This window comes from Myotis myotis, unplaced genomic scaffold, assembly GCF_014108235.1.
Source record: "Myotis myotis isolate mMyoMyo1 unplaced genomic scaffold, mMyoMyo1.p scaffold_m19_p_13, whole genome shotgun sequence".
Taxonomy (NCBI): Eukaryota; Metazoa; Chordata; class Mammalia; order Chiroptera; family Vespertilionidae; genus Myotis; species Myotis myotis.
In genome coordinates, this window is record NW_023416317.1 from 21,863,577 (window position 1) to 21,889,362 (window position 25,786).

The 25,786-nt window shown below is 37.0% G+C and overlaps 1 protein-coding gene across 21 annotated transcripts in view; it reads left to right on the top strand.

Annotated features, from left to right (window-relative positions):
- The window catches only part of SETD5 (SET domain containing 5), an 82,922-nt gene that overhangs the window by 18,436 nt on the left and 38,700 nt on the right, over positions 1-25,786 (top strand). For 2 of the 21 annotated variants that reach the window (XM_036332055.1, XM_036332057.1), the window contains exons 1-6: positions 19,904-20,096; positions 20,374-20,479; positions 20,806-21,014; positions 21,353-21,411; positions 21,900-22,078; positions 22,998-23,036. In XM_036332055.1, coding sequence (XP_036187948.1) covers positions 20,005-20,096; positions 20,374-20,479; positions 20,806-21,014; positions 21,353-21,411; positions 21,900-22,078; positions 22,998-23,036 — 684 coding nt within the window. In that variant the 5' untranslated portion in view covers positions 19,904-20,004. Of the gene's footprint in view, positions 1-12,190; positions 12,249-12,383; positions 12,486-15,474; positions 15,662-16,432; positions 16,658-19,903; positions 20,097-20,373; positions 20,480-20,573; positions 20,711-20,805; positions 21,015-21,118; positions 21,160-21,352; positions 21,412-21,899; positions 22,079-22,162; positions 22,310-22,997; positions 23,037-25,786 lie in introns of those variants that run through there. The other 19 variants (XM_036332056.1, XM_036332064.1, XM_036332044.1 and 16 more) reach the window with 18 other exon arrangements.

The window sequence follows — 25,786 nt, forward strand, 5'->3', positions numbered from 1 at the left end:
TGCAGTGGGATGGTTTACAAATGAACAAACTGAACAAGAGTGGTCACATAGCTAGTAATAGGGTGAGTCAACTCCTTATGATTCCAGAATCTTTTCATTATACCATATTCCCTATTTTATTTAAAAAGCCTTCCACCTTCACCAATATAATCTTGCCCTTTTTTCTCCTCCTGACTTTGGGTACTGCTACCGACCTGAAGTTTTGGCAGTTTTTACTTTAGGATTCTTTGCCTGAAATTGGATGGGGCTCCTGGATCTGGGTAAAGAAAGGAAAAATATATGTTTTTTTTATTGGGCTTCATCCCCTACTAGAGTGATTATTCATTATCTTTGGTATTTAAAAAAAAAAAAGTTAATGAGCCTCTTCCAGTCACCCATACCTTCCTTTATATTTCAGTCAGTTGCAGGCTCCCTATATCGAGTCTGGCTGCAGTTCAGGAAGGGTAATAGAACAAAGGCCTATGAATCCCTAGAATTTTTACAAGGTTTATCGGTGTTTTTCTGAGGAAAATATTCATGGTCTTTATCAGAGTCTAATAGAAGTCTGTGATCACTCTTCGAAAAGGTTAAGAAATATAGGTGCCCTAGGATTTGGTTGCTAAGCAACCAAGAAGATATTAGACTCCATTCTTCTTGGGCCTAAAAAGGTGTGTCCCTTTGATCTATTGGGCCAAATTGAGTACCACCACAATGCCCACTGTGAGCATACTTGTTTTCTTATAAAGAAACTAGAGGCCCAATGCACGAAATTCAGGTATGGGGCTTGGCCCTCACAGCTGTGGCGCTTGCCTTGGGCCTCGCAGCCCCTGCTTCATCCAGAAGGTCATTCAGCTGTCCGATCTAATTAGCATATTATGCTTTTATTATTATAGATGATCAGTGATTTCAGTTTTTATTTATTTTTTGTTAATTCTCACCAGAGGATATTTTTTCCTTGACTTTTTTAGAAAGAGTGGAAGGGAGGGGGAGAGACAAAGAGAGAAACATCTATGTAAAAGAGACACATCGATTGGTTGCCTCCCACTCATTTTTAGTTTTGAAAATTCAAATAATTTTGCTACTAAAAATTGTAGCCTACTTAGTTTTATTTGTATTAACTTGACATAGATGCACTCTAAGCTGTGCTTGGTAAACTCAATTTTTTTCCAAAAGAAAATGCTTTCTTTTTAAAGGAAGGTATTAATAACAGGTCTAGAAGCCAGATAAGAATTCCTAAAGGAATCTGTGTTTTGGTAGCATAAGGGATGGTAACAAGCAGCTCCCAAACATTGGCTTGTAAATAAGTATTTCTATGTTGTTATAAACTGATAGCCAAATAAACATTTATTATAGATCTCCTCAAAGAAGAGATTAGGCAAATACTGTCTCCTTTGAGCAGTTCACCAAAGAAGGGTTGGTAGGAATTCCTGTAAGTATGTGTGTTCAAAGTTTGAAATCAGCTAGAAAAACAGTAACAAGGTAGTTATGCTCATACTAAGAATCAATTTTTGAATATTGATACTAGAGTAAATGGAAGCCTAGTGGGTTTCCTTCTTGCTTTAATAAACAAATGGGGAAAGAATTGGAATTTCAGTGTGAAACAATATTGACTCTTAGTGGATTCTTAAGAAATCCTAAACTCATTGAAGAGCTATGGGCCATGCAATATTTTTTTAGAATTCAGAGATGATCATGAAGACCACATTGCTTTAACAGGGGCTTTCTGGTCCTTTGGCCCATTAGGTCAAAGGGGATACCTTCTTATTAAGTAGAAGTCTTCTTTTTGTTTGTTTGTTTCTTTTTTTTTTTTTTGTTACCCAAGTATCATTTGATGTATTTATCTGTGTATAAATTATCATGTAGTCCTGTAATGGCTAAATAAAAAATGATTCTTAAGGATATAAGATGAAAGGATATGGTACAGAAGTATTGTCAATTGTCTAATTATTCATGGATGCTAGTACTTTGTGGGCCAGGAGTCCCAGTTGCAAAGGATCTAATATTGTTTTACTGTATTTTCCTAATCAACAAATAAAAAATTTTGCACTTTTCGGAGTACAAGATTAAGATATTGGCAGGATTGGTTTCTCCTGAGGCCTCTCTCCTTGGTTTGCAGGTGACCTGCCCTCTTGCTGCCTCTTCACATTATCCTTTCTCTGTGTGCATGCATTCTTAGTTGCCGGGGTCCAACCCCAGCAGGTCCAGGGGTCCCCAAAGGCGTGGACGGAGTCGGCAAAGAAGGAAGGACACGGAGACAGTGTTCAGTTGATCAGCAGCCTAGCCAGGATCTCCAGCCAGGATCTCCAGCCAAGTTCTGGTCTGGATCTCCAGAGAGGTTCTGCTTAGGATCTTCATCCAGGTTCTGTGTCCATGTTCTCTTGCTAGGTTCTCCAGGTTCTCCAGCCAGGTTCTGTAGCCATGTTCCCTCGCTAGTTTCTCCAGCCAGGTTCTGTCCAGGTTCTCCAGCCAGGTTCAGTCACCAGGTTCTAGTCAGGTTCTCTTGCCAATTTCTGTAGTCAGGTTCAGTCCAGGATCTTTTGCCATGTTCTCTCGCTAGGTTCTGTCTCTAGGTTCTGAGGCCAGTTTCTGTCCAGGATCTTTTGCCATGTTCTCTCCAGTGAAGTTCTTCTGTCTCTAGAGAATGTTCTGTGTAGGTTCTGTGCCTCCTGGTTCTGTCTTCTTAGTTCTGTGTCTTGCTGTCTTATTACATCTGTATTTATACCAGTTGATTCAATCCTATCAATCTCTATTACAAAGGTTAAGGCGTTTCTTATCTCCATTCCAGGGAGTAAAGATTATGTAGCTTAAGCGTGATTGTTTATAGTTAAAGTGATTAACTATCCGCCTGGCACTTAGTTAAGGAGTTTTATCCCCTCCCTGACTTCAGGGAAAAATCCCTACCTGGGGAAACAACCTTTCTCAGAGAGGAGACCGTGGTTAAAACACATAGTGCCAAGAAGGTGAGCAAACATTTTAAGAACAGTATGCCATATATGCCAGGTCCCTTGAAACAGCAAAGATGGACCGGCTCCCGGCACTTAGTGTCTCTTCATCTCTCCAAATTCCCTTTTCATATAAGGATACTGACCATATTGGATTAGGGCCCACTCAGTGGCCTCGTTAAAAAAAATTTTTTTCAATTGAAGTAGGTTAATTAACGTACTGGTTGCGGGTGTACAACATAATGATTCAGTCCAAATGCATTGCGAAATGATCACAACAGTCTAGTTAACATCCTTTACCTTACATGGTTACCAAAAGTATTATTTTTCTTGTGATATAAACTTTTGAGATCTACGCTCAGCAACTTTCAGGTATGCAGTACAGTATTAACTGTAGTCACCATGCTGTATGTTGTATCCCCATGACTTACTTACTTTATAACTGGAAGTTTCTACCTTTTGATCCCCTCCATTGATTTCTCCTACCCCACCCCAAAATTTTTGCACTTTTAAAAAACTCCTTTTTTCCCAAAAGATTGGAAACCAAGTTATTGGTGGTCTATAAGAGATTTCTCATAATCTGGGGTATAGGATTTTTTTTTTTTATGGTGTCTTAGTTTGGACCAGCTGGTGTGGTTCAGTGGTTGAGCATCTACCTCTGAACCAGGAGGACACGGTTCAATTCCCGGTCAGGGCATATACCCGTGCTGAGGGCTTGATCCCCAGTGTGGGGCGTTCAGGAGGCAACCGATCAAAGATTCTCTCTCATCATTGATGTTTCTATCTCTCCCTCTCCCATCTTCTCTGAAATCAATAAAAATATTTTTTTTAAACAAAGATGTCTTAGTTTTTATATTGCACACTAAGTACTTGGTTACCAAGTACCGGAAAATGAAATATAGTATTCAGAAGCAGTAAAATTCAGCATTTAGAAATATTTACTCAGTAAAAAATAAGTTTGTAAATAGAAGACTTCTCAACAAAGAGGGAAAATAACAGGTAAATGCTAAAATAGTTTGTGTTTTACTTTATTCAGTGCTAGAATTCTGGGCTTTATTTAGGGTCAAACTGTGATATGACAGGAAAACCCACAGAGATGATTAAAGGAGAATAAAATAACAGAAAATTTAGCATAATATATAATTGTGATTATTTTTTTGCATAAGGATTTGGAGCAGCTTACTATGCCAGTTATATTCATTAACTAAAAAGTACTATTTTGTCAGTGTCCTGGGGCTAATTTATTATAAGAATTAATGAATGATGCCGAAACCGGTTTGGCTCAGTGGATAGAGCGTCGGCCTGCGGACTGAAAGGTCCCAGGTTCGATTCCGGTCAAGGGCATGTACCTGGGTTGCGGGCATATCCCCAGGGGGGGATGTGCAGGAGGCAGCTGATCGATGTTTCTCTCTCATCGATGTTTCTAACTCTCTATCTCTCTCCCTTCCTCTCTGTAAAAAATCAATAAAATATATTTTAAAAAAAAAGAAAGAAAGAAAAAAAAGAATTAATGAATGAGAATTTTGGCCTAAATACAGCTGAAATGTTTACTGAAACTGGACCAAAGATTAGCATCCGTGTAGAGGCTTAATCATTTTTTATATCAAGATCTCAGAGAAAAGTTTTACAATATTTTGATGTTTTGTGTGATGGGAATTCTTGAAGTTCTTGGGTCTCATAACAAACCATCATAGATGCTTATCCTCTAGGAAAATAATGTACTACTCACCATTCCAAAGGTTTCATCTTGCTCAGGAATCTACTGTATGAGTAAAAATAGACTCGTTTTATGCATAGACCAAACACTGTACAGGAGTAGGCAAAATAAGTTTATTGATGACAAAGAACTCTGTATTCAAGTGTGTTTGAGTATAGCAAGTAGACTACAAGAATATGTAAATAATGAAGGCCAGCAATTCCAGCCACTTACGGGATTGTACATAAATGCACTGTGACATCCTTTTGCGTTAATAAAGCTATTATAATAATCATAACCTGTCTTTTTCGATACGAACAACTATAAACCTACTTTTGCCCTAACATGTATATCAATGTTTTGTTTTTAGTTTATGTCTTTCATCGCCATTACTTTTTAAATTACATATTATTCTGAGTAATTCTATTATCAGTATAGCTTCTGGTGAGTAGTTTGGTAATAGAATGTTGAGCATTTACAATTAATTTTCATTCTAGGGTTTTCTTTTAGAATGTAGAATCTTCTAAGAAAAACTCTGAAGAAAGAATTGAAAGTATTTAAAAACTTATGAAAAAAATGTAGACTTCCCACTATGTTTGTGGGAGTGTAATACGGTTTTTACTTTCTGAGAGGTGGTTCAGCATCGCTAATAAATATGCTCATGCCATTCTAGCAGTTCCACTTTTAGGAATGTGTCTTAAGGAAATGTTTGCACATGTATAAACAAAAGTACACACACACACACACACACACACACACACACACACACGGCCCAGTGCACGAAATTCATGCACAGGTAAGGTCCCTAGTGACTGCCAGCTGCCAGCTGGTGCCTCCCTTCCCCGGGCTGCCTGCCCGCCCCGCCAATCTGATGGCCCCACCAGCTCCCAGGCTCTGAGGGAGCCTGGTGGCGGCCCTGCTGCTGCTGCTGGTCACCGCCTGTGGGTCCCGATTGCCCCGCCACTGCCTGGCTTCTAGGCACTGAGGGAACAGGGCAGCAGCCCCCCCCCCACCGCCCCGGCTGGTCATCCTGCGATCAGATTGGCAGGGCATTGGGCCCCTGCACAGCTCCCTCAGTGCATGGGAGCCTGGCGGCTGCATGGTAATCAAATCAGAGGGGCGATCAGGCCCCACCCAGCGACCAGTGTCTCACACCCACCGTAGCCTGGCGCTGCCCACTCACCTGCTCCACCATCCCGCCCTGCTCCCACTCTCATCTGGGCGCATCAGGGCCTGCAGAGCCTCGTCTGCCAGTACCGAGTCACCAACACCCGCCATGTTCCGCACCACCCCCTGGTGGTCAGTGCACGTCATAGCAAGTGGTTGAACTCCCTGCAGAACTCCCAGTCGAGAGGACAATTTGCGTATTAGGCTTTTATTATATAGGATATATATACACAAACCATTCAGTGCAGCATTGTGTGTGTCATGGAAAATTAGCGACAATCTAAACATCAACCTACAAAAGACTAACTTAAATTACAGTAGATCCATGGGATAAAATACCGTGCCATCATTTAAAAGGAAGAAGTAAATTTGTATATCTCCTTTGAATATAGAAAGATGTCTAAAACTTACTAATAAATGAACAAAGCAGATTACAGAACAGTAGGGTTATTTTATTTTTGGAATATCTTTGGAAAAATGGAATTGTAAGAATTTCACTTTATTTTATGCTTTTGTGGTGTTTGAATAATTTTTACAAGCAGTTTTTAAATAATAAGATTAATGATTCAGCTATCAGGAGGTGAGGGGAATCCGATTGGACATACTAGAATTATTAAGCTCTAAATGCCCTTACTGCTATATACTTACCTACCTGGTCTGCCAAATAATCACAGAACATGTATGGTCAGGTTCTGTTCATCTGTGTTTTACAGGTTCTTGCTGCCCATTGTCCTTCATTCTTAATAGAATTTTCCATGAGACCAATCAGTAAGTTTTCTAAATAGTTTAAGAGATTTATAAAATAATCTCTTTCCCTAAGAGACTCCTGTGTCAGTGATAAACGATGGGATGCTTTTGGGATTTTCTTTCTTTGTAGGGAGGGTGATGTTTTCTCTTCAGAATGACTCATTAAGTGTAAAGGCATACTTTAGGATTGTTTTTCCCCTTCATGGTTGTGAAAATGCAATACTTGGCACATAGGCAAACCTAAAGAGTTTGCAAATTGCTTCCCCTCTCTGGATAAGAGAAACATCTTAAAATAGCACATAACATAGCTTTTATAAATAGTAGTTACTTTATGTTTGTTGAATGAATGAATGCAGAAAAACTGGCAAATCTAGATAATATAAGCAAATCTAGATAATATAAATTCCAAAACAGTCAAGAATTTTAATATGGACTTGTTTGTCTAACACAGCACCAATAATTGGTGCTGAGTTTTACAGTTTTTTTTGTTTCAATTCAGATGTAGCTCTCTAAAATAAGTATTAATTACTTTAATAAATAGAAGCTATATGTTACATCCTAATTTTTTTTCTGAACTCTCCACCACTGTGTGTGTGACTTCTTACAGTTAAAATATATGTAGTCTGTTTCTTCATCTATAAAATAATGAATAAGACTTTATCCTAAAACTCTAAATTTTTTATCAACTTAAGAAATTTTACCTAAACTACAGAAAGTATAACAGATATTAATGCCTTATAAATGTGCATAACCCACTTCTTCTAGAGTAAGTAAATCTGGTTCCCATTTCAGTGTTTGAAAATGAAAGCGGTTTGGACAGAGGAGGCAAATGTAGAGGTATGAGAGGTTCTTTTCCTATCTAGACTAGTACATGTTTTTAAAGCATATGCTGAGGCTCCAAACACAATAGGACAGAACCTTCAAAAAGTCTTGAGAATATCGCCCTTTAAAGAGGTAAATCAAAGTCCATGTCATTCTAATTCTTATTAAGAATAGTCTGTGCATCCTCGGTTAGTTTAGCAGTATATATGTATTTTATTATTTTTGAACGAGTTATAAGTAAAATAATACGAGTTATAAGTAAAATAAGTAAAATGTCAACCTAAAACAATTTAAAAGTGTAGTATGTATTTAGCTTCATTATTTATGGCATGTACTCTTGTCCTGTCACCCCTCCCCTCCAAGTACAACTAAGTATGTCTTTCCTCCATAATATTCCATTAATGAAATTTTTCATGACAAAAGAAATTCATGCTATGGACTATAAAATAGGGGTGTTATTTTAAAACTGGATTTTAATTGCCTCCTATTCTAGTCATGGGTTTGTTGTACCAAGTCCAGTAGCCCCTAGCAGGGTTCTCAACCTGTGGGTCGCGACCCCTTTGGGGGTCGAACGACCCTTTCACAGGGGTCACCTAAATACATCCTGCATGTCAGATATTTACATTACAATTTAAAACAGTAGCAAAATTACAGTTATGAAGTATCAACGAAAATAATTTTATGGTTGGGGGTCACCACAACATGAGGAACTGTATTAAAGGGTCGCGGCATTAGAAAGGTTGAGAACCACTGCCCTAGAGGGAATATAAATTTAGGCAAAGTGGTCAAGGGATAAACAAGTGTTGCAGAAGAGATGGGGAAAAAAGGAAAACTTTATCTTGGCCCTAAATTACTAAATCATGATATTTCTTTAGTCTCTTAATTGTTTTCCCCAATGTTTCTCTTTTTTCTTTTTTTCTTTTCAGCCCTGAACTTCTCTTAGGTACTCTGCCTTATTAACTTGCTACAAATTGTAAGCCTAACTTAGAATTTGTACTAATCCCAATTATATGAACTTTTCAACAGATTTATATCTTCTAATGCTTGTTACTTATCTCACCTAAACTGTTGGGTTTTGTTTGTTTTTTCATGTTTTCCACATATAGTCTTCTCACATTATTTACTGTTACAAGATTGAAATAACACACTGTTGAAGAAGAGAAAAACATTTTTACCCATATTCATGTTGTTAGTAGCAGCTTATCTTCACATGTATTTAAAGACTCCAAAGAGCCATTGAAACTCTTATTTACTCTAAACAATAGTCCATACACTCCTGAGTCAGCAGGACAGGTATTATTCTTTCTATTATACAGATGAGAAAACTGAGACTTTGAGACATTGCATAAGGCAGTGTCAGGATTCATAGAAATTTAGAGCAAGAAAAAGCCTAATGAAAATTTTACTTTGAGGAATTTAAGGTTTATCTATAAAAAGTTATTTTTCTGAGAACACCAAACTTAAATTATTTAAGTTGCAGGCTAGAACTCAAATTTCCTAATCCTTAATATATAGTACTTTTTTATTTTCCCAAGGAAAAAAAACTGTTACAGTACAAACACTCAGTATTTTAATTTTGGTTGGAGATAGAAGGTAAGCATATAATACAGCTGCCACATTAGTTCTCAAGGAAGTTGGTCATGTACATAAAATGCGTTCATATATTTGTTGTATTTTTTTCTGTGATTTAAAAATTAAATTGAAGGTGGTAATCATACCAAAAAACCTCCTTTTCCCATCTCCCTTTTATCATTTTGTAAAGTTATTAAAAAGAAAGAAATTATAGAAATATTTAAGAATAAATTCAGCTTACATATATAACAGAATCAGAAATTGAATCTTAAACTTAGTGACTATTTTCTTTTAATCCTAATTGAAAGTTTTTCTGGCATGTTTTTTCTCTTCTCCTTAATTGAGTTAAAGATCGTTTATGGCTTCTATCTGTTATTCTGTATATCTGTTAATTTTCATTATTTAATAGTTTAAATGTAGAGGTAGGTTGGTCTGAATATATTGATTTCAGGATATATTTTAGGTGCTTGTTTCTAGTGAATCTCAGTTTGAGGGTATTGTTTAAGGGAAGAAATTTGGTTAATTGTAGCTAGTTGGAGTTTAGAGAACTGAAGTTTGCTGTATGCAGTTCTTTATTTAGTAAGTGAGAAAAATCCTTATAATTTTATAACTATACTGTATGAACAACCTGATAAAGCTCTGAAAAAGAAATAAGGCCTAGGAGATGAAGAATATATGGAGGATTTTAAATTGAGGATTTTTCTGAGCTAGGTTCTAAAATAAAATAGTAAATTGTGGCTAGTAGGATGAAAATAGTTATTAACCCTCCTGTAAGATCTGAAATAATATTGTTGCCCTTGAGAAAAGTAGGCATTACAGTGTAATGATACTACTCGATCTACTTCTTTTGTCAGCCTAAGTAAGAAGAAATTTTCTGTTTTTCTTTAACACATGCCTGTTTTTAACATAGAGTTTCCTGTAGTTTCAAAGATGTCTAAAATATACCTTTGTGGGTGTGCATATTTGTCCTTACTTTGAAATCTCATAATTGGGCTCTAGATTCCAAAGTGATTTTTATATTTAGGAAAACCATTACCTCCCGAAGGTTTTCTTAGGAGAGTGAGGAAAACAAGTGTAAAATTTCATTGTAAATACCTTGTTGTTAATATGCTTGGAAAATTATATTCATAGTAAAAATGGTCTCAGTGTTCTGATTAAAATTTAATGATGGATGATAGATATTGTAAAGCCAAAGGAATTAAAATACGAGGGACATTTTGAGAAAATGGCTTGGTCATATATATATCTAAATATATATTTACTAACATATTTTGTCAGAAACCAAAATTGAGGGAAGAGATTTGGCTTTTTGTTAGTTTGTGAAATTGATCAGAGATTGCCCCTTGGCTTAGTTGCTGTCTGCATAGGCTGTTAACAATTGTTTCTCTGGCAGCAGATCTTGTTCATCAGGATTGCATCATTTCTGGGAGAACGGCCAAGGTCCACAGCCTCAGTACAAAGACTGTCTGAAGCATATGAAGCCTGTTCTCTTTCTGAAGCAGCACTCCTCTTCCTGCCAGTCCTCTTCACAGGATTACTGAAGCAGACTTGTTCTGAATTTTCTTTCATTGAATTGTCTGTTTATTGGACTCTTGTCTCCCAGCTGCTTCCGGCTCACCTGGCTGATGCAATTTCTTTCTCTAAATCTCTGTTGGAATTATTCTTAAAACACTGTCTTCTGAGAGTAACCAGACAGATCACACAGGTCTTGTGCTTTCAGCAAGTAAAGTCATATAGGGAAGAGACTGTCATAATGACAAATACAAAGACTTTTGTTTTTTTGTTTGTTTGTTTTTTACAAATACAAAGACTATTGACCATTTCTGAACACAATTAAAAAGATAGGAGTAATTATAAACTATTTCTGGCATGTTCTGTTTAGTAGCCTGTTCCCAAGAACCTGTATGTAAATGGTGACTTCTCAAAGGAGTAGTCAGTACTGGGAGGCAGGCTGATTCTGCTTCTGAATTCGAGAACATACTAGTGTTTTTGTGGATTCTGACGGATTGTTCTGGAAATACTTAAATTGAAATGCATTCATTTTCCTCCTGCTGTGCACTCAGACTTATTTCTTTTTTTCCTTCTGTCATTTCCTTACCTTTCTTATTTATTGCTGCTAGAGGAGTCTATATCTGTTTTGAGTTCTTTGTGTGTTTTTGTTGTTGTTGTTCCTTTTACTGTTACCTTCATCCTTTTATTTTTGTAATTTCTAATATGTTCTTTGAATTGTTTCTACAGAATAGTTTCTTTTCCAATTTTTAATAAGTTGGAAATTCGTAAAATAACATAGAGTACATTTCCTTTCCTTGGTAACTGAAATACCATAACAGCTCTTTCACTTCTGGCTAATGTTACATTTCACTTTTTCCCCCAAAAAAGTCCTAGGTCATCACCTATTTCTTTTCCCTTTTTCGGAGGGTAGAAAGTTGATTACAGTTTTATTTTTCTATGTGTTTCTATTACGGAGTTGACCACAAATAGAAATTACTTTCATTTGTCAATCTTTTTCTGTAGTAGGACAAGAAGATATAAGTGGGATGGAATGGGGAGAGGAAAAGGAATAATATGAACTTATTGGGCCATGGCAGATTCTTGTATGACTGGAGAGTAAATTTGACATTTGGTTAAAGAAAAGCCTCTGAATTTGGAAAGGGGTCAGTGAAGAAAAGAAACAGTTCCTGGGAGAAAACGAAGGTATCCCTTGAGAAATGGGAGATAATTCTAATTTGAAGGAAAGAGAAGGAATATCCAGTGGCATAATAAAATATTTATCACTTAAGTTAAAAAAAAAATGATGTAAAGATTAAAGGATAAAAATATAGCACTAGAACCCCAGCCAGGTGGGTTAGTTGGTTGAAGCATCATCCCATATACCAAAAAGGTTACGGGTTTGATTCCTGGTCAGGGCATAAACTAAGTGGCTAGTTTGATCCCCAGGTGCAGCCCGCTGGGGCGAGACTGCAGGAAGTTGGCTCCAAGGCGTCTCCGGCCCCTCTCACCCAGTCCCACCCCACTGGCCAACTTCTAATTAATTTCCTTTCAATGTTCACGAATCCATGCACCGGGTCAGTAGAAAGACAAAGTTTCTTTCTCCCTCTCCCTCCTTCCTCTGTCTCTAAAATCAATAAGCATATCCTCAGGTGAGGATTAAAATAAATATATATAGAATGAGAGAGAGTACTAATTGGATCATAGGATGTTAAACAAGACAGTGTCTATCAATGTTATTTCTTTCTATACTAATTTGTGTCTCAACTTTTTCTAGGTCTTCAGAGCTACTGACATAATTTTTTGGGACTTCATATTCAGAGGTCTATAAAAAGGTGACTGAGCCAAATAAATTATTTTAATTTGTTTTATTTTTTTTGTATTTTGATGAATGATAAAATCATATATTGAGATAAGAATAATCAAAATTCATTCAGCAAATATTTTTTGGAAACCCTTTATGTGTTAAGCACTGTTCTGGACATTGGAACTACAGCGGGGGATAAAAGCACAAAAACCACTATGCTCATAGAGTTTATACTCATAGAGTTTATAGAGAGACAAATTAACAAGTAAGTAAAAAGTATCTTAAAATTGTTTCACCCGGAGACAGTGTTAATTCTTTTCAGTCTCTAGGACACATCTCCAAACTATGTAATAGATTAATAAATGCTATAACTACTAAGCTTAGTAAACTATACTAGGAATCTGTTGTCTTGGCTTATAAAACTAATGCCATTATTATAAGAAAATATTGCATATAGACTATCAAAATTAGCTGGGGTGGGATTTCATTAAGGAATGTATTAATTATTCATTTATTAGGGAGATACCTGAAGTAATTTTTTCATCTTTTCCTTTTTAGTATATATTTTAAAAATTATTCACAGAAAAATAACAACTATCAATGTAGATTTATAAGTTGTTTTTTGTTATTGTTTTTTTGATGTTAATCATCATCCAAGGATACTTTCTACTGATTTTTAGACAGAGTGGAAGGGAGGGGGAGAGACAGAGAGAGAGAGAGAGAGAGAGAGAGACATCGGTTGGTTGCCTCCCCCTTGGGCCCTGACCAGGGTGGGGATCAAGCCTGCAGCCAGGGTATGTGCCCTTGACCAGAATCAAATCCAGAACCCATCAGTCCACAGGCCAATGCTCCAACCACTGAGCCAGACCAGCTAGGGCTAAGTAGTTTTTTATCTAAAAGCCTACTATGTTTATAGGCATATAATAATGGCTGTGACAGAGGATTTTTAATGGTGCCCAGTAACTTTTTTTGTTGTTCTTTACTGAAAATATAATACATGATTCAGATTCCTGTATTGGTCAGGGAAGGTATGGTTATTATCAGGCTCTATTTTTGATTATCGAGCCAGGCAGTATGGGGACTTTTTTTTTTTATTTTTAATTCGAATTATACAGTGATACTAAAAGTAGCGAAAGTTGAGCCAACAATCCTCAGTATTTAATGTTTTGCCCTTTGGGCTTATTTGATGTGTTCTTCTATCATTGTAGATTTTTATTTCAATTTTCCAGAGACTGTTAAGGCTGTACTGCTTAAATCTCTGTCTGGATATATTGTTAGGGAAAGGAAACATTTATGTGTATGACGGGCTCAAAGGCAAAAGGTTATATTAGTCACTTTATGAGCTGTGAAGAAGCAATAGATAGGAAGATTTGCCCTTTCATTTTAGTCTCAAGTCTTAGCAATATGTCACCTTCTGTTGAGTAGAACCAGACCTATTGCCACATCCATATTTGGAGAGTCCTAGATCCATTGGAGAGATCAAGCTCTTGTAAAGTATAGGTGCCTGGGAGGACTGACTGCTCAATTGATAGTTATTCTAGCATTCTAAAATGACACAAAAGAGTAATACAGTTTATGCGTTCTTAAAAATCTTGGATTGATTCACTGTTCACAACTGGGTTTTTTACCCATATTAATTTGCTTCATATATCAAAATAAGATTGAAGCATCTCAGATTGTCTACCACTTAAAATATTGAATATTTTTCATGCCATATTTTTTGAAGTATAAATAATCGTTTGAATTTTCTACCATCTTCATTTACCATTAATCAGTATATCAATTATGACTCTTTGCAGTCTTTTTACAGAAATCTTTATCAATCTGGGTCTTTAACATGACTTTCTTTTTTTTTTAAATATATTTTATTGATTTTTTACAGCAAGGAAGGGAGAGGGATAGAAAGTTAGAAACATCGATGAGAGAGGAACGTCTATCAGCTGCCTCCAGCACACCCCCCACTGGGGATATGCCCGCAACCAAGGTACATGCCCTTGACTGGAATCGAACCCGGGACCCTGCAGTCCGCAGGCCGACGCTCTATCCACTGAGCCAAACCAATCAGGGCTAACATGACTTTCTTCCCACACAATATGCTTGTATTTCATCCTTTTAATGTTTTTGTTGTATTTAATGGGTTTTTTTTGCAATATAAAACCATTAATGTAAAATCATACAAAGGAAACTTTTTTCCCTTTGCGCCATATCTCCAAATACCTTAATCTACTTCTGCATTTTTACACTTCAGTAGTTTGTGAGTCTTTCTGTTCTCAAATTCCACTGGTTATTGTCACCAACTCTTAAGGTATCATCACTGCTTTTCCATATAAAATTTTCTGATCTTTATCATGAAGCTGTATTCTTCGTGGTTTATGTTTTTATTCATACCTTGTAATGGATGTTACCTCACAAATATAGTTGTTAAAATAAACGGCATCTTCTCCCAAAATTACAGTTAAAAATGGTTTTAAAAAAGAAAAGAGGCCTGGCTGGCATGATTGAGAGATTGAGTGTCGACCTGTGAACCAGGTCGACACTGTTCAGTTCCTGGTTGGGGCACGTGCCTGTGTTGTAGGCTCAATTCCCAGTGTGGGGTGTGCAAGGTGGCAGCCGATTGATGATTCTCTCTCATCATTGATATTTCTCTCTCTTTCCCTCTTCCTCTCCCTTCCTCTCTGAAATCAGTAAAAATAAAATTTTTTTCAAAAAAAGGAAAAGTGTGTTCTATAACAAAAGAAGGCAATAAGAAACAGCTGTGTCTAGTCAGATAGAAACAAACTGATCTCTTTTATCATATTTAATTTGAAAGAAATAACATTGGCTGCTGGAAAAACTACATTTGTTTGTGGTGGGCGGAGGGAGCAGTGTTTAAATGAAGATTTTGAATTGTCAAAAATTAAACTGACATTTCCATTAACCAGCCTATATCTTTAAAATTGTTAGGTCCCAGACTACTGGAAAATTTCGTTTGATGAGATGTCATACAGTGGGGGAAATGTGCTTATTAGTGAGCTGGGCAAACTATTACTTTCTCTTTATCTGAAAGGTGGAAAAATAAAATAGAAATGAAAAGAAAGCGTAACTGTTGCTACCTCATTAATGAAGTGCATAGTAAACATGGGACATGTGTAGATCTCTTGCTGTACTTATTTTATATTTATCCCTTTAAAAGGCTTATTCAAAAAGTAGAAAAAATGTTTAGGATAAATATAAAGAACTATCTGGTTACTAGATATTTTCCTTTGCTATGGCAGGATTCCTCATGTCCATAACATGTTGGTTGAGGCTCTACAGCTCACCCCCACTCTCAGAGTGGCCAGTCTCCATTAATTGGACCCCGTGATTTCCACTTTCTGCTGTGTTGGACGTCATGAGCATTGCAATCCCTCTGGGAGTCACCACACCAGATACATCCTACTCAGATATGGCTGCTGGATCAGAGTAAGTGCTACTTCCTAGTTAGTAGGTGAATTACCAGTTTGTGTGGAGACAACTTGTGGGCATCTAATAATAAATGTGTAGTATTTTCTAAATCCTAGCCCACTGTAAATGACAGTAGACCCTTTCTCCCATAGAAGCTGAATATGGGAGGGGAAAAAATGGGGAGGGGGGTTTCTAAGTAAATAATTAAATGGGATGAAATTTGCAAAGTATTGACTACATTTTTATTTGTTTTGATGGGTGGGGAAGATTGAAATAAAGTAGGTGTCACTACCTGCTTCTGTAGAATTGGTGGATGGAGATAAAGAGGAGTTCTCTCCAACTGATTTTCCTTGAAGGCCTCTTCCTATGTACTTCTCATTATTCTAGAGTAAAGGGGCTGAAACTTTATATGGGCAGGTTACTTAAACCTTATATGGGGCAGAAAACATGGAAAGTTAATGTCATCTGTTTTTTATAATATTCATTGCCTAGAAAGAGGACCTTCAAAATCAGTGGTACCAAACTTTTTTTTCAGCTAAGAGCAGCTTTAGGAATTCAGAGTTTGTCGAAAAGTCCAATCCCTAAAATAGACTCTCAATTCTTGAAGAATTTAAATGCCAAATGGCAATAAAGGTAGGCCTTCGTTATAAAACTTTATATATTATTCACAGTTTAAAAGATTTTAGCCTTTTGTATCCCTTCTCTTTTAAGTGTCCGAGATTCCCCCTGCTCACAGATTCCCCCTCTTGTCCTTTTACCTCCCTTGTACCCAATCTTCCTTGCTTACAGAAAGGAAGTGGAAGCCCCCTACCTTTCAAGACGAAGTGGCACTACACAAGGATGTGAAAGTCCAGCGAAAGAGACCCAAGGGGCCTAGGGGGCAGCACACCCCCAGAAGCCAAGTCTATTCCAGGCAGTACCAGGGATTAGGGTCTGGGCTGGAAAAATCCTGGTGTTTTGAATATGTTCAGGTCCAGTTCAGACTCTTGATCCCACAGCCACTTCTAGAGTGAGGTGGGTGTTGCTCTAATTCCCCTGTTTCTCTTGCCATTTTCATAGTCCCCGGGGATTCTCCCCCTTCAGCAAAGAAAAGCAACTGTACTAGAACTCTGGGTTCAACTGCATCCCTGGTTAATAGTGGTTTTCTTCCTTAAAACTGAGAATATTAGTAAAGAGCATGTATATTTCTTCATAAAGTCACTTAGGATAACTTAACTGCTTACTGACTTCCTTAAAGAGGAAGGCTTAAAATGAAGCTACTCTAAGCAGCAATGTATTATTATATTCTGGGGTAGTCTAGAATTTAACGCAGTTTTGGCCTTATTCCCATATAAAATGAAAGATGGAGGGTGGGAGATAGAGAAGGGTGGATAGTGTTTCTTCCATGCCCCCCCCCCCCCCATTTTGTTGTGGTTTTTTTTGTTGTTGTTTTGGGCGGGGGGGGGTTGCATGCTAAAGAGATTTCGTTATGCCAATAGCCAAGGTTTCCAATTTTATAACTATTTCCCAAGTAAGATACTTAAAAATATTCCTGTATTAGTAATTGGTTGCATAGTATTAATAGATCTTTATAAAGTTAGCCACTAGCCTCCTATATGGATTGACTAGCAAACTATTAGGTAGACAACATTAACATTTATGAGAAATTTTAATAAAAAGATTAAATCCATGAGTTTGGGATAAGTAAATAAGAAAAATACCAAAAACAGTTATTCTTAAAACTGGTGTTTTCCCCAGAGTGCACAGATGACTGCCCATAAATGTTGCTAGGGAGTCCAGAAGTAATTGCAGAAAGAAGAAATACTTCTGGCATAAAAAATTTGCCTACAATGTTTCTATTTTTTGAGACATTTCATTCACAATCTCCAGGCAGATTGTTGATAGTGCGATCATAACTAATTAAACAATTATTTGTTTGGTATTTCTACAAAGCAAGAGAATGTCAACAATTAGCTTATATGCCATTCTGTTAAATTATTGTTGCCTATTTTAATGCTTCATCATGCATATTTTACTGTCATGCATATTCTATTCTAGGCACTGGTATGAAAATTAAATCTGGTATGGAGGGCAAAATACTCAATCAAGAAAAAGACCTAGATTTTACCTCATGCTTTTTTTAAGCTGATAACAACATTATGCATTATCCATTTTTCATATTTTTGTAGGAGGAAAAGTCTAGATGTAACAAAGGAAGAAAAGATTTTTCTGAATGTATAGTCTTGCCATAAATGCACTTCAGACATTTCCCAAGAGGTAGCATTATAGCAGCAGATTGCATATTGTACTTAGAACACAATTGATGGAGTGTATCTGTTGTAAGCATGGGTTCTGTGTATGTGCCCAATTGTCAATTTAAACATAAGGGGGGGAAAAGGCTATAGTTACATTTGCATTAAATGGTTGGCTAATAAAGAGATGTAGTCCTAACACTAAGTTTTAATCCATTTAAATTATAGATAAGAGCTGATATATACATCAAGGAATATCCTAAGAAATATCCTATATTTACCTGTCAACATGTAACTGTATTGAATCACTAACCCGTATGGAAATTACAATGTTTCCTCATCAAAAGATATGGGCTTAAATTTTAGTATTTGGCATGCATAGCAATATATTAAATGCTGTGCTTGACTAGAAAGTATTGTGCAATGGGGTGGCCTTTTAACCTCCAAAACATACATTTTATTTTTATTCCCTAGACTTGCACATGAATTGCATATGTTCATATTTACCCAGTTTGGAGATGGGTAAGGTAAAACCAACATAGTTACATCTCCATGGCCATCTTTTATTTCATGTCACTTTCCTTCTCCCCACCCCCCAAGAAAAACAAAACTACACAGGTCATTCCTAATAAACAGCTGTCATGTTTCACCCCATGTGTTCAGTGGTACAAAATCTCTTATATAAAATATGTACAGCTCTTTGGAATACTTGTTTATCAAGTAAATTAATGTTGTATAAAATTACTTTCTCTTGATTTTCCATCATAGAAACTAAATTCTGCCTTCATTTTATTAATGCTTGTCTACCTTTGGTTTCATTTAGGAAACCCCACCTGTTTCCTAATAATCAGAGCTGATTGCCTTCCAATGAGCCATGTTCAGATCATCTTTTTCTCGAGTATACTGACCTGCATTCTTGATTTATTCCCTCCCAGTTCCCATCTTGCAGACACTCTTTTAAAGTAATAAAATGCATGCACTTCACTAACAGAGAATACTTTCCTGTGTCTAAAGTTCTTCTTTACCTAGAAATTACCTTTGCTGTTATTAATAAGATCCCTTCTCACAGTTTTGGAGCATATGATTGGGTGAGTTGGATACATATATCAGAATTTTCATTTATCCCTCACTTCTCAGCTGACATTGTGCCACATTGAACCTCACATTTTATTCCTGCCAAGTACTATATATTGTGTATTTTTAATATATTGAAATAAACATATTACTTGAGGCAAACAGTATGCATTATTTGATTCCCTAAAAAGCCCTTTGATCTCTAAGGCTGAGTTATGCATGGTGTCCTTGGAGTTTCTAATTTGTGAGTCTCTGTTCTGGTTAATTTAAATAAATGACATAATCTATTATTCATTATGCAAAGTCATACAGTTGCATTAATTATCTTTCAAAATTCTGCCAAACATAACCACTAAAGTTTTTTTCCCCCCCTAAAACTCACATTTTATCCTTTGCCACCTATGCCTTTTTATTATCAAGTAAAGGTTTATGTTGAATTTCTAAATTTGAACACATTTATAATTCTTTTATATTAACAAATTGTGCCTGAACTGTTTATTTTCCACTCACGGAGGGTACTAAAAGATACTGAACCAAGCTGCTCACTAAGCCTGGTTACTGGCTTGGGCTTAGTCAGACATTGTTTCAAATCCTGGCTCTGTGTAAACTCCTACCTGTTTACCCTTCTGTAAATAAGGGGTTCTATTTACTATGTTTAGTAGTTGTAGAGTAAATGAATTAATATATATATACAGTACCTAGAAAATGGGAAATTCAGATTGGTAGTCACTGTTGCTGTTGTCATTAGACTAACAAAACATCTCAGTAGAGTTTTGATTATTTTGAAGTTCTATTGTATTATCATGCAGCTATAAGATAATTGTGTCCTTGATATGCTTGCATGTCATTGGTGGATGAGAAGTTATTACTCTAATATTTGAAAGGTGTTTGGGGGTTCATCAAGATGAGAGGTATAAATATAAGATGCCATTGTTTTTACCTGTACTTTCTTCAGGGTATCCAGTCTTGGTAGTGAATGGAAGAGGGCCTGGTCCCTGGGGCAGTGCAGAAGGCACTTTCATCATCTCACTCACTGCAAATGTCATGTGAGGTTTCATGGAAGTATTAAGAGATCCAATTAAGAAGAATAGTTCTGAGTCTAAAGCAGCCCAGAGTGGCTTCTCTAGGGGAAACTCCCTGCTCAGCTGGTACGTTTGTGTTTGTCATTAGGGACACCTTGTATCCCAGGTGCCTGCCTTGAGACATCTGCCTGTACTGGCTTCATGTTACACACAAATCCACATTTAATAACACTCGTAGTGTTATTTATAGGCTTAGTTATGTTAATCAGATTATTTCACTGAGTTCTTTATTCTAGTAGCTGGTGGTTGTGGAAAGAGGAGGGGTTAGAATGGGAAGTTAAGTTTTAGTTTAAGGGAAGATTAGGTGTTATGCTATCATGCATTGCTTTTCGCCTTTGTGCAGCCCTGAATCTGTGGAGGCTAGTCCAGCAGTTAATGAGAAGAGCGTGTATTCCACTCATAATTATGGGACCACTCAGAGGCATGGGTGTCGAGGACTGCCTTATGCTGTGAGTATGCATTTGTTTCTCTCCAAAGCAGTGATCTTCCTGGAGTGTAATCCATTCTTATACATTGTGACTTTCTTGCAATGTTTATATGCAGCATGACGAAGTTGCCCCTTTTGCACTTCCCTGCCTCCAGCGGACGTCTAGCCCTGCATCATTGTTCTTGTTTTTATGTCCCAGTTGACCTTGGCATTTTGTTTTATCACTTTCCTGGTTGAAGCCAAAAAACGAAGGGTACTACTTTCTTCTTTCTTTCCATATGTACCATACTTTAGGGGAGAGAGGGGCCAGTGTTTGGACACTGTTGATTTAAAAAATCTTATTTTCAGGATCATAATTACGGAGCCCCTCCTCCTCCGACACCTCCTGCTTCTCCCCCTGTCCAGACGATCATCCCTCGTTCTGACCTGAATGGCCTGCCGTCGCCCGTAGAGGAACGCTGTGGAGACAGCCCGAACTCTGAAGGAGAGACTGTTCCTACCTGGTGTCCTTGTGGTCTTTCTCAGGATGGCTTCCTTCTCAACTGTGACAAGTGCAGGTAATATCATGTTCCATCTAAATTCAAGCCTGGGTTGCTGGGATTAGGGTTTCTTATTAGTAGGGAAAAGCTCAAAGTATTCTTTCTTGTGTTTGTTAATGTAGATGATTCCTTAGTGCTCCTTGGCTCGAATTCTCTGCACTAGGTGAGAATTGCTGACAACAAGGAATGAGAGATTGATGTTAAAGCTATTGAATTTGATATGAAATTTAATGTCCTGGAAACTTTTGGTAGGTGGGAGGAAGGGGGTAGTGTATACAGAGACACATCTCCCATGTGTGCGATGATGTGCTGCATGCTGTTGGAAGGACTACTTTAAGTTTATTTTCCATCTTTAGGGGAATGAGCAGGGGGAAGGTTATTAGACTTCATCGGCGGAAGCAGGACAACATATCAGGTGAGCAGAAGATGGGTTATGCCCATATTTTGACATAAAATATTTTGTATTTTAAGTATTTGTCTAAACCCCTTTTGTAAGTTCCCATGGTCCCTAGCTCATTTCACGGAAAGAGATAGAAGTCCTCTGAAAACCACTGTGTAATTCTCTTAATGTCCATAAATGACATTTTAGCTCTGTAGCAATCAAAATATTTTTTGTGAGCACAAAAAATCAGATCCTTTTTCTATGTTACATACTGAAACAATGGAGCTTTGGGACTGATTATCAGGGGAGAAATATATACAATATAGAACAGTTTATTTGCTTACTGCCAATGATAAAGAATCTTGTTTTCAAATGGGAAGCGGGTATTTATGTTGTTTTACAGATAGAGTTAGCAGTAGAAGTAATGACTTACTGGATTATGGAATAAATCTATCAGAATAAGCTGCTTTAATATACTTTTGAATATTTATATAATGTGAACTATGAAATAACCTTTTCAGGTGGGGACAGCAGTGCAACAGAAAGCTGGGATGAGGAGCTTTCTCCTTCCACTGTGTTGTATACAGCAACACAGCACACACCTACAAGCATCACCTTAACTGTTAGAAGAACCAAACCCAAGAAGCGGAAAAAGAGTCCAGAAAAGGGTCGTGCAGCACCAAAGACAAAGAAAATCAAGGTATGGAGGGTAAAGTATCTTAAATAGAAATATGTCTGAAATAGCTCAAATTTTGGACCAAGAATGCACCAAAATTCTTTTAAGAATTTGATCCAGATGTTTGAAGGGCCACTTTTGCTCTACTTGCAAAAATCGGCTAATCTGTTGTCAACATGTAGACCAACCTCTCTTCTGCCACTCCATACCATCACAACTGGCACAAAGTTTCTTCTCCTCCAAGCCCCATCCCAGGTATGAAATCCTAGCCCCACCTGGTAACAAGCCCATATGTACTACACCCTCCAGTCTAGGCTTCCACTATCCTTACAGTATCTCCCTGCCTCCTCAGCCCAAAGTAGTCTGAAATTCTTGTCCTGGTACATGCCTACTTCATGTCATTGGATTGATTTATTTCCTTGTTTCAAAAAGTTAGGAAATGTCTCTTGAATGGTTTAGGCTTCCTCAGTGTTGTGGTCACTTTCCTGTATTCTAGGAGAAACCTCTTCTGTTTTGTGTTCTTTCTTCCCCATCATGGCAACTTTGTTGCTCCTAGGTGACTTGCCCATCCCTTGCTAAGGGGATTGGTCTTTGTTTCCTTCTTAATTTCAAAACTGGTAAATCTGCCACCTTACTTAACGTTTTAATTTACTTTTTCTTTTAGTGTCAGGTGTGTATATAGGATTTAAGTGATGCATGCTCTTCCCTGTTAATTACCTAGTTTCACAATGGGAAGTACTGGAGTTAGCCGCAGAGTTCACTCTCCTTGAGCTACCCCCTATTCTTGATAATAGTGTGGGGAATTCAGTTATATTTGTTACCTAGGGAAAAGGGGACAGGCTAGAACACTAGTTCTTGCCTTAGTTTTAGTCTCAGATAGGTATAACTGTCATTCTTGGTACCAAGTTTTGTTTTGTTCTACTTGTTTTCCTCTTTGGGATAGGCATTTCGAGAGGGATCCCGGAAGTCCTTGCGGATGAAGGTAAGGGGTATTCTTCCCTGATGCTGTGTTTTACTTCACTGTGATCTTGCATTTTGGTTAGCTTCTTTCCTGACATTGATGGTCTGGGAATCTTGGATTCTACTTTTTGTTAGTTTGTAATTGTTGCCATTGGTTTTCATAGAGCCTTTCTCCAACGTAGATTTTCTTGGCCATTTTCTGAAATATTTTCTCTTTCTGTAATTAGCTTTCATTTGTTGGTTTTTCATTAGCTGCTTTTCTGGGGGTAAGTGACATTTTGCCAAATAAAATGAGGCAGATATGTTCTGTTATTGTGTTTGGCCTCAACATCAGGACTGAGGTTTTTCTGGTAAAATAAGATCTGTTGTGTACCTACCCTAGGACCATGTGGGCTTTAGTCACCAGTTGGGAGGATAATTTTCATCAGTAGGAGAGTGGTATTTATTGATAGGAACTACTCTTATTGGAATTACTTACATTTGAACTGTTTTCTTCTGGCATATTTATTTGATATAGAAGATTCCGATGGCTGATGTGTTTCTTTTCTTCGGTTGTCAAATAAAAGAGCTTATGAGGCATGATTTTGGATAACAGTTGGAGAATAGAGAAATTATGTGCAATGGACTTTAGGTACTGGGTGACAAAAACAGAATTTGCCCAAAGGAGATTTGATTGTACTATCTGGTATTTCCCTATAAGTATTCATATCCCTAAACATATAAATGATATAAAAGCAGAATCTTTCCTGTTGACCGTTATATGGGGAAAACATTAAAATATTTTAGTGAAGATAAGCTTTATTAGGATATATATTTGTGTGTGTGTGTGTATATGTATATATATGGAGTACAACATGACTGATGTTAACAAAGATTACAGGTGGCACTTTATCTAAAATTTGAAGACCTTGCCTTGTATACACCTATAAATAGACTGGTACATATCTATAGAAGAGATGGGAAGAAGACTTAGAGCCCAAGAGCATCAGAGTCTTGAGATACCTTAGAACACAACTTAATTATTATCTCCTTCAAAGGGCCAAGTTTGCTTTAACTGCCCCTTTATTTTTGTCTCCTTTGCTTACAGGGAGCCTTTAAATAGAGTTATAGGACAGACAAAGGCTTATCCTAGCTGTTAAGCCCTTTTCTATTTTATCAGCTATTATAATTTGTCTTTAGAGATTTGAAATGTTTTGAAAGCTGTTGACCAACTCTCCAGAAAACTACACATAAACCCCAAATATTGCTTGTTATTTCGACATGTTGACACATAGTCCCATAAACATGCTAAAATTTATACAATTAAAAAAAACTAGTCAGTTTATTTTAATTCTCATACCAGAATTTTAAGTTGAGTTGCAAATTTTGTACTCAGAATTCATTATTAAGAACTTCACCAAAGATCTGGGTGATGGCTATAAGAATGGGAAGAATCTGTCATTTGGATTTTTAATCCTACAGTCAGGCACTTTCCTACTTGGAGACTAAAAATTTCTCAACTTTGACACTACTGACATTTTGAACCAAGAAATTCTTGGACTGTTGAAGGGAGCTTTTTTTGCATTGTAGGCTGTTTAACAACATCCTTGTCATCTACGCACTAGTACCAATAACACATAGGTGTGATAATAAAAAATGACTTCAAATAGTACCAAATATCTCCTTAAGGGCAAATTACCTCTGGTTGAAAACCACTGTTCTAAACCTACTGAGATAGGGTGCTCAGTACCCAGAAGAATGGGACAGCAGATTAGACAGAGTTGTATCAATGAATAACATATGATTCTGTAGCAAAGGCTTCCCATATACATTGAGTTTAATAAGTCAAAAGTTTAGTGATCCCTACTGGTTGCTTAAACTTGGGAATACTGTTTGGGCATCCATAATCCTCAGTCTTATAAGCAAGTACCCTTAAGTCTTAGGTTTTGCACTTTTTTTTTTTCTCAGCTGTTACTGACATCTCAAGCAGATGAAATTCTGTTCTCAGTGTGTTGTTGGTCTTAGGTGTTTCTTAGATCCTTTGTTTGTTGTTCAGTCTTTTGGACTCTAGCATGAAATGTAAAAAACAGTCGTATGGATGTTTTCCTTTTCCTTTCGTGAGGAAAGGATGGTAGACAACAGTCAGTTAAAACCAGTGACACAAAAATGAAAGAAAGCAATTGTTACAGTAGGTATAAATGTTTTCTATATCATTCATGAAAGTACGTTTAATTTTCTTATGCCTGTTTTTGCAAGTTTAGTGTGGATATTACTTATGAGTAGCTTTGTTACTATACTGTCTTTTCCTTCTAATCATCACTAATATGACATCATCACAATTGTTTGTTTTGTTTTCTGATGGTACCTTAAGTCTTGAGCTCTAGAGAGGAGAGCATGTGTCAGACTTAAAACTCTGTCTCTGTAGCTCAAGCACACAAAAAACTGTCTGTTTAGGATAATGCTTATGTGATATAATAATATTTTCTTAGTACTATCACCATAGAGGGCACTGGTTTTCCCTAGAGAAGCTTAGTAAAGTACCTCTCAGCATTTTCCAAACTCTACCTACCCACCCCCTCTCCTCACCTCAGGTCTTCAGAGTGTGGCTATTGAAACTGTCGAAAATAGAGTGTTAGAAAGATACACTCCAGAATGATAGCTTTTTCTATGGGAAATGAGATGATGGGTTATTTATTTATTTGGGTCACATGTATATTTCAAGTGAACATGTAATAATTGTATAATGAACATAAGTCACACAAAAACAAAAACATTCTCCTGGAGAGAAGTAAA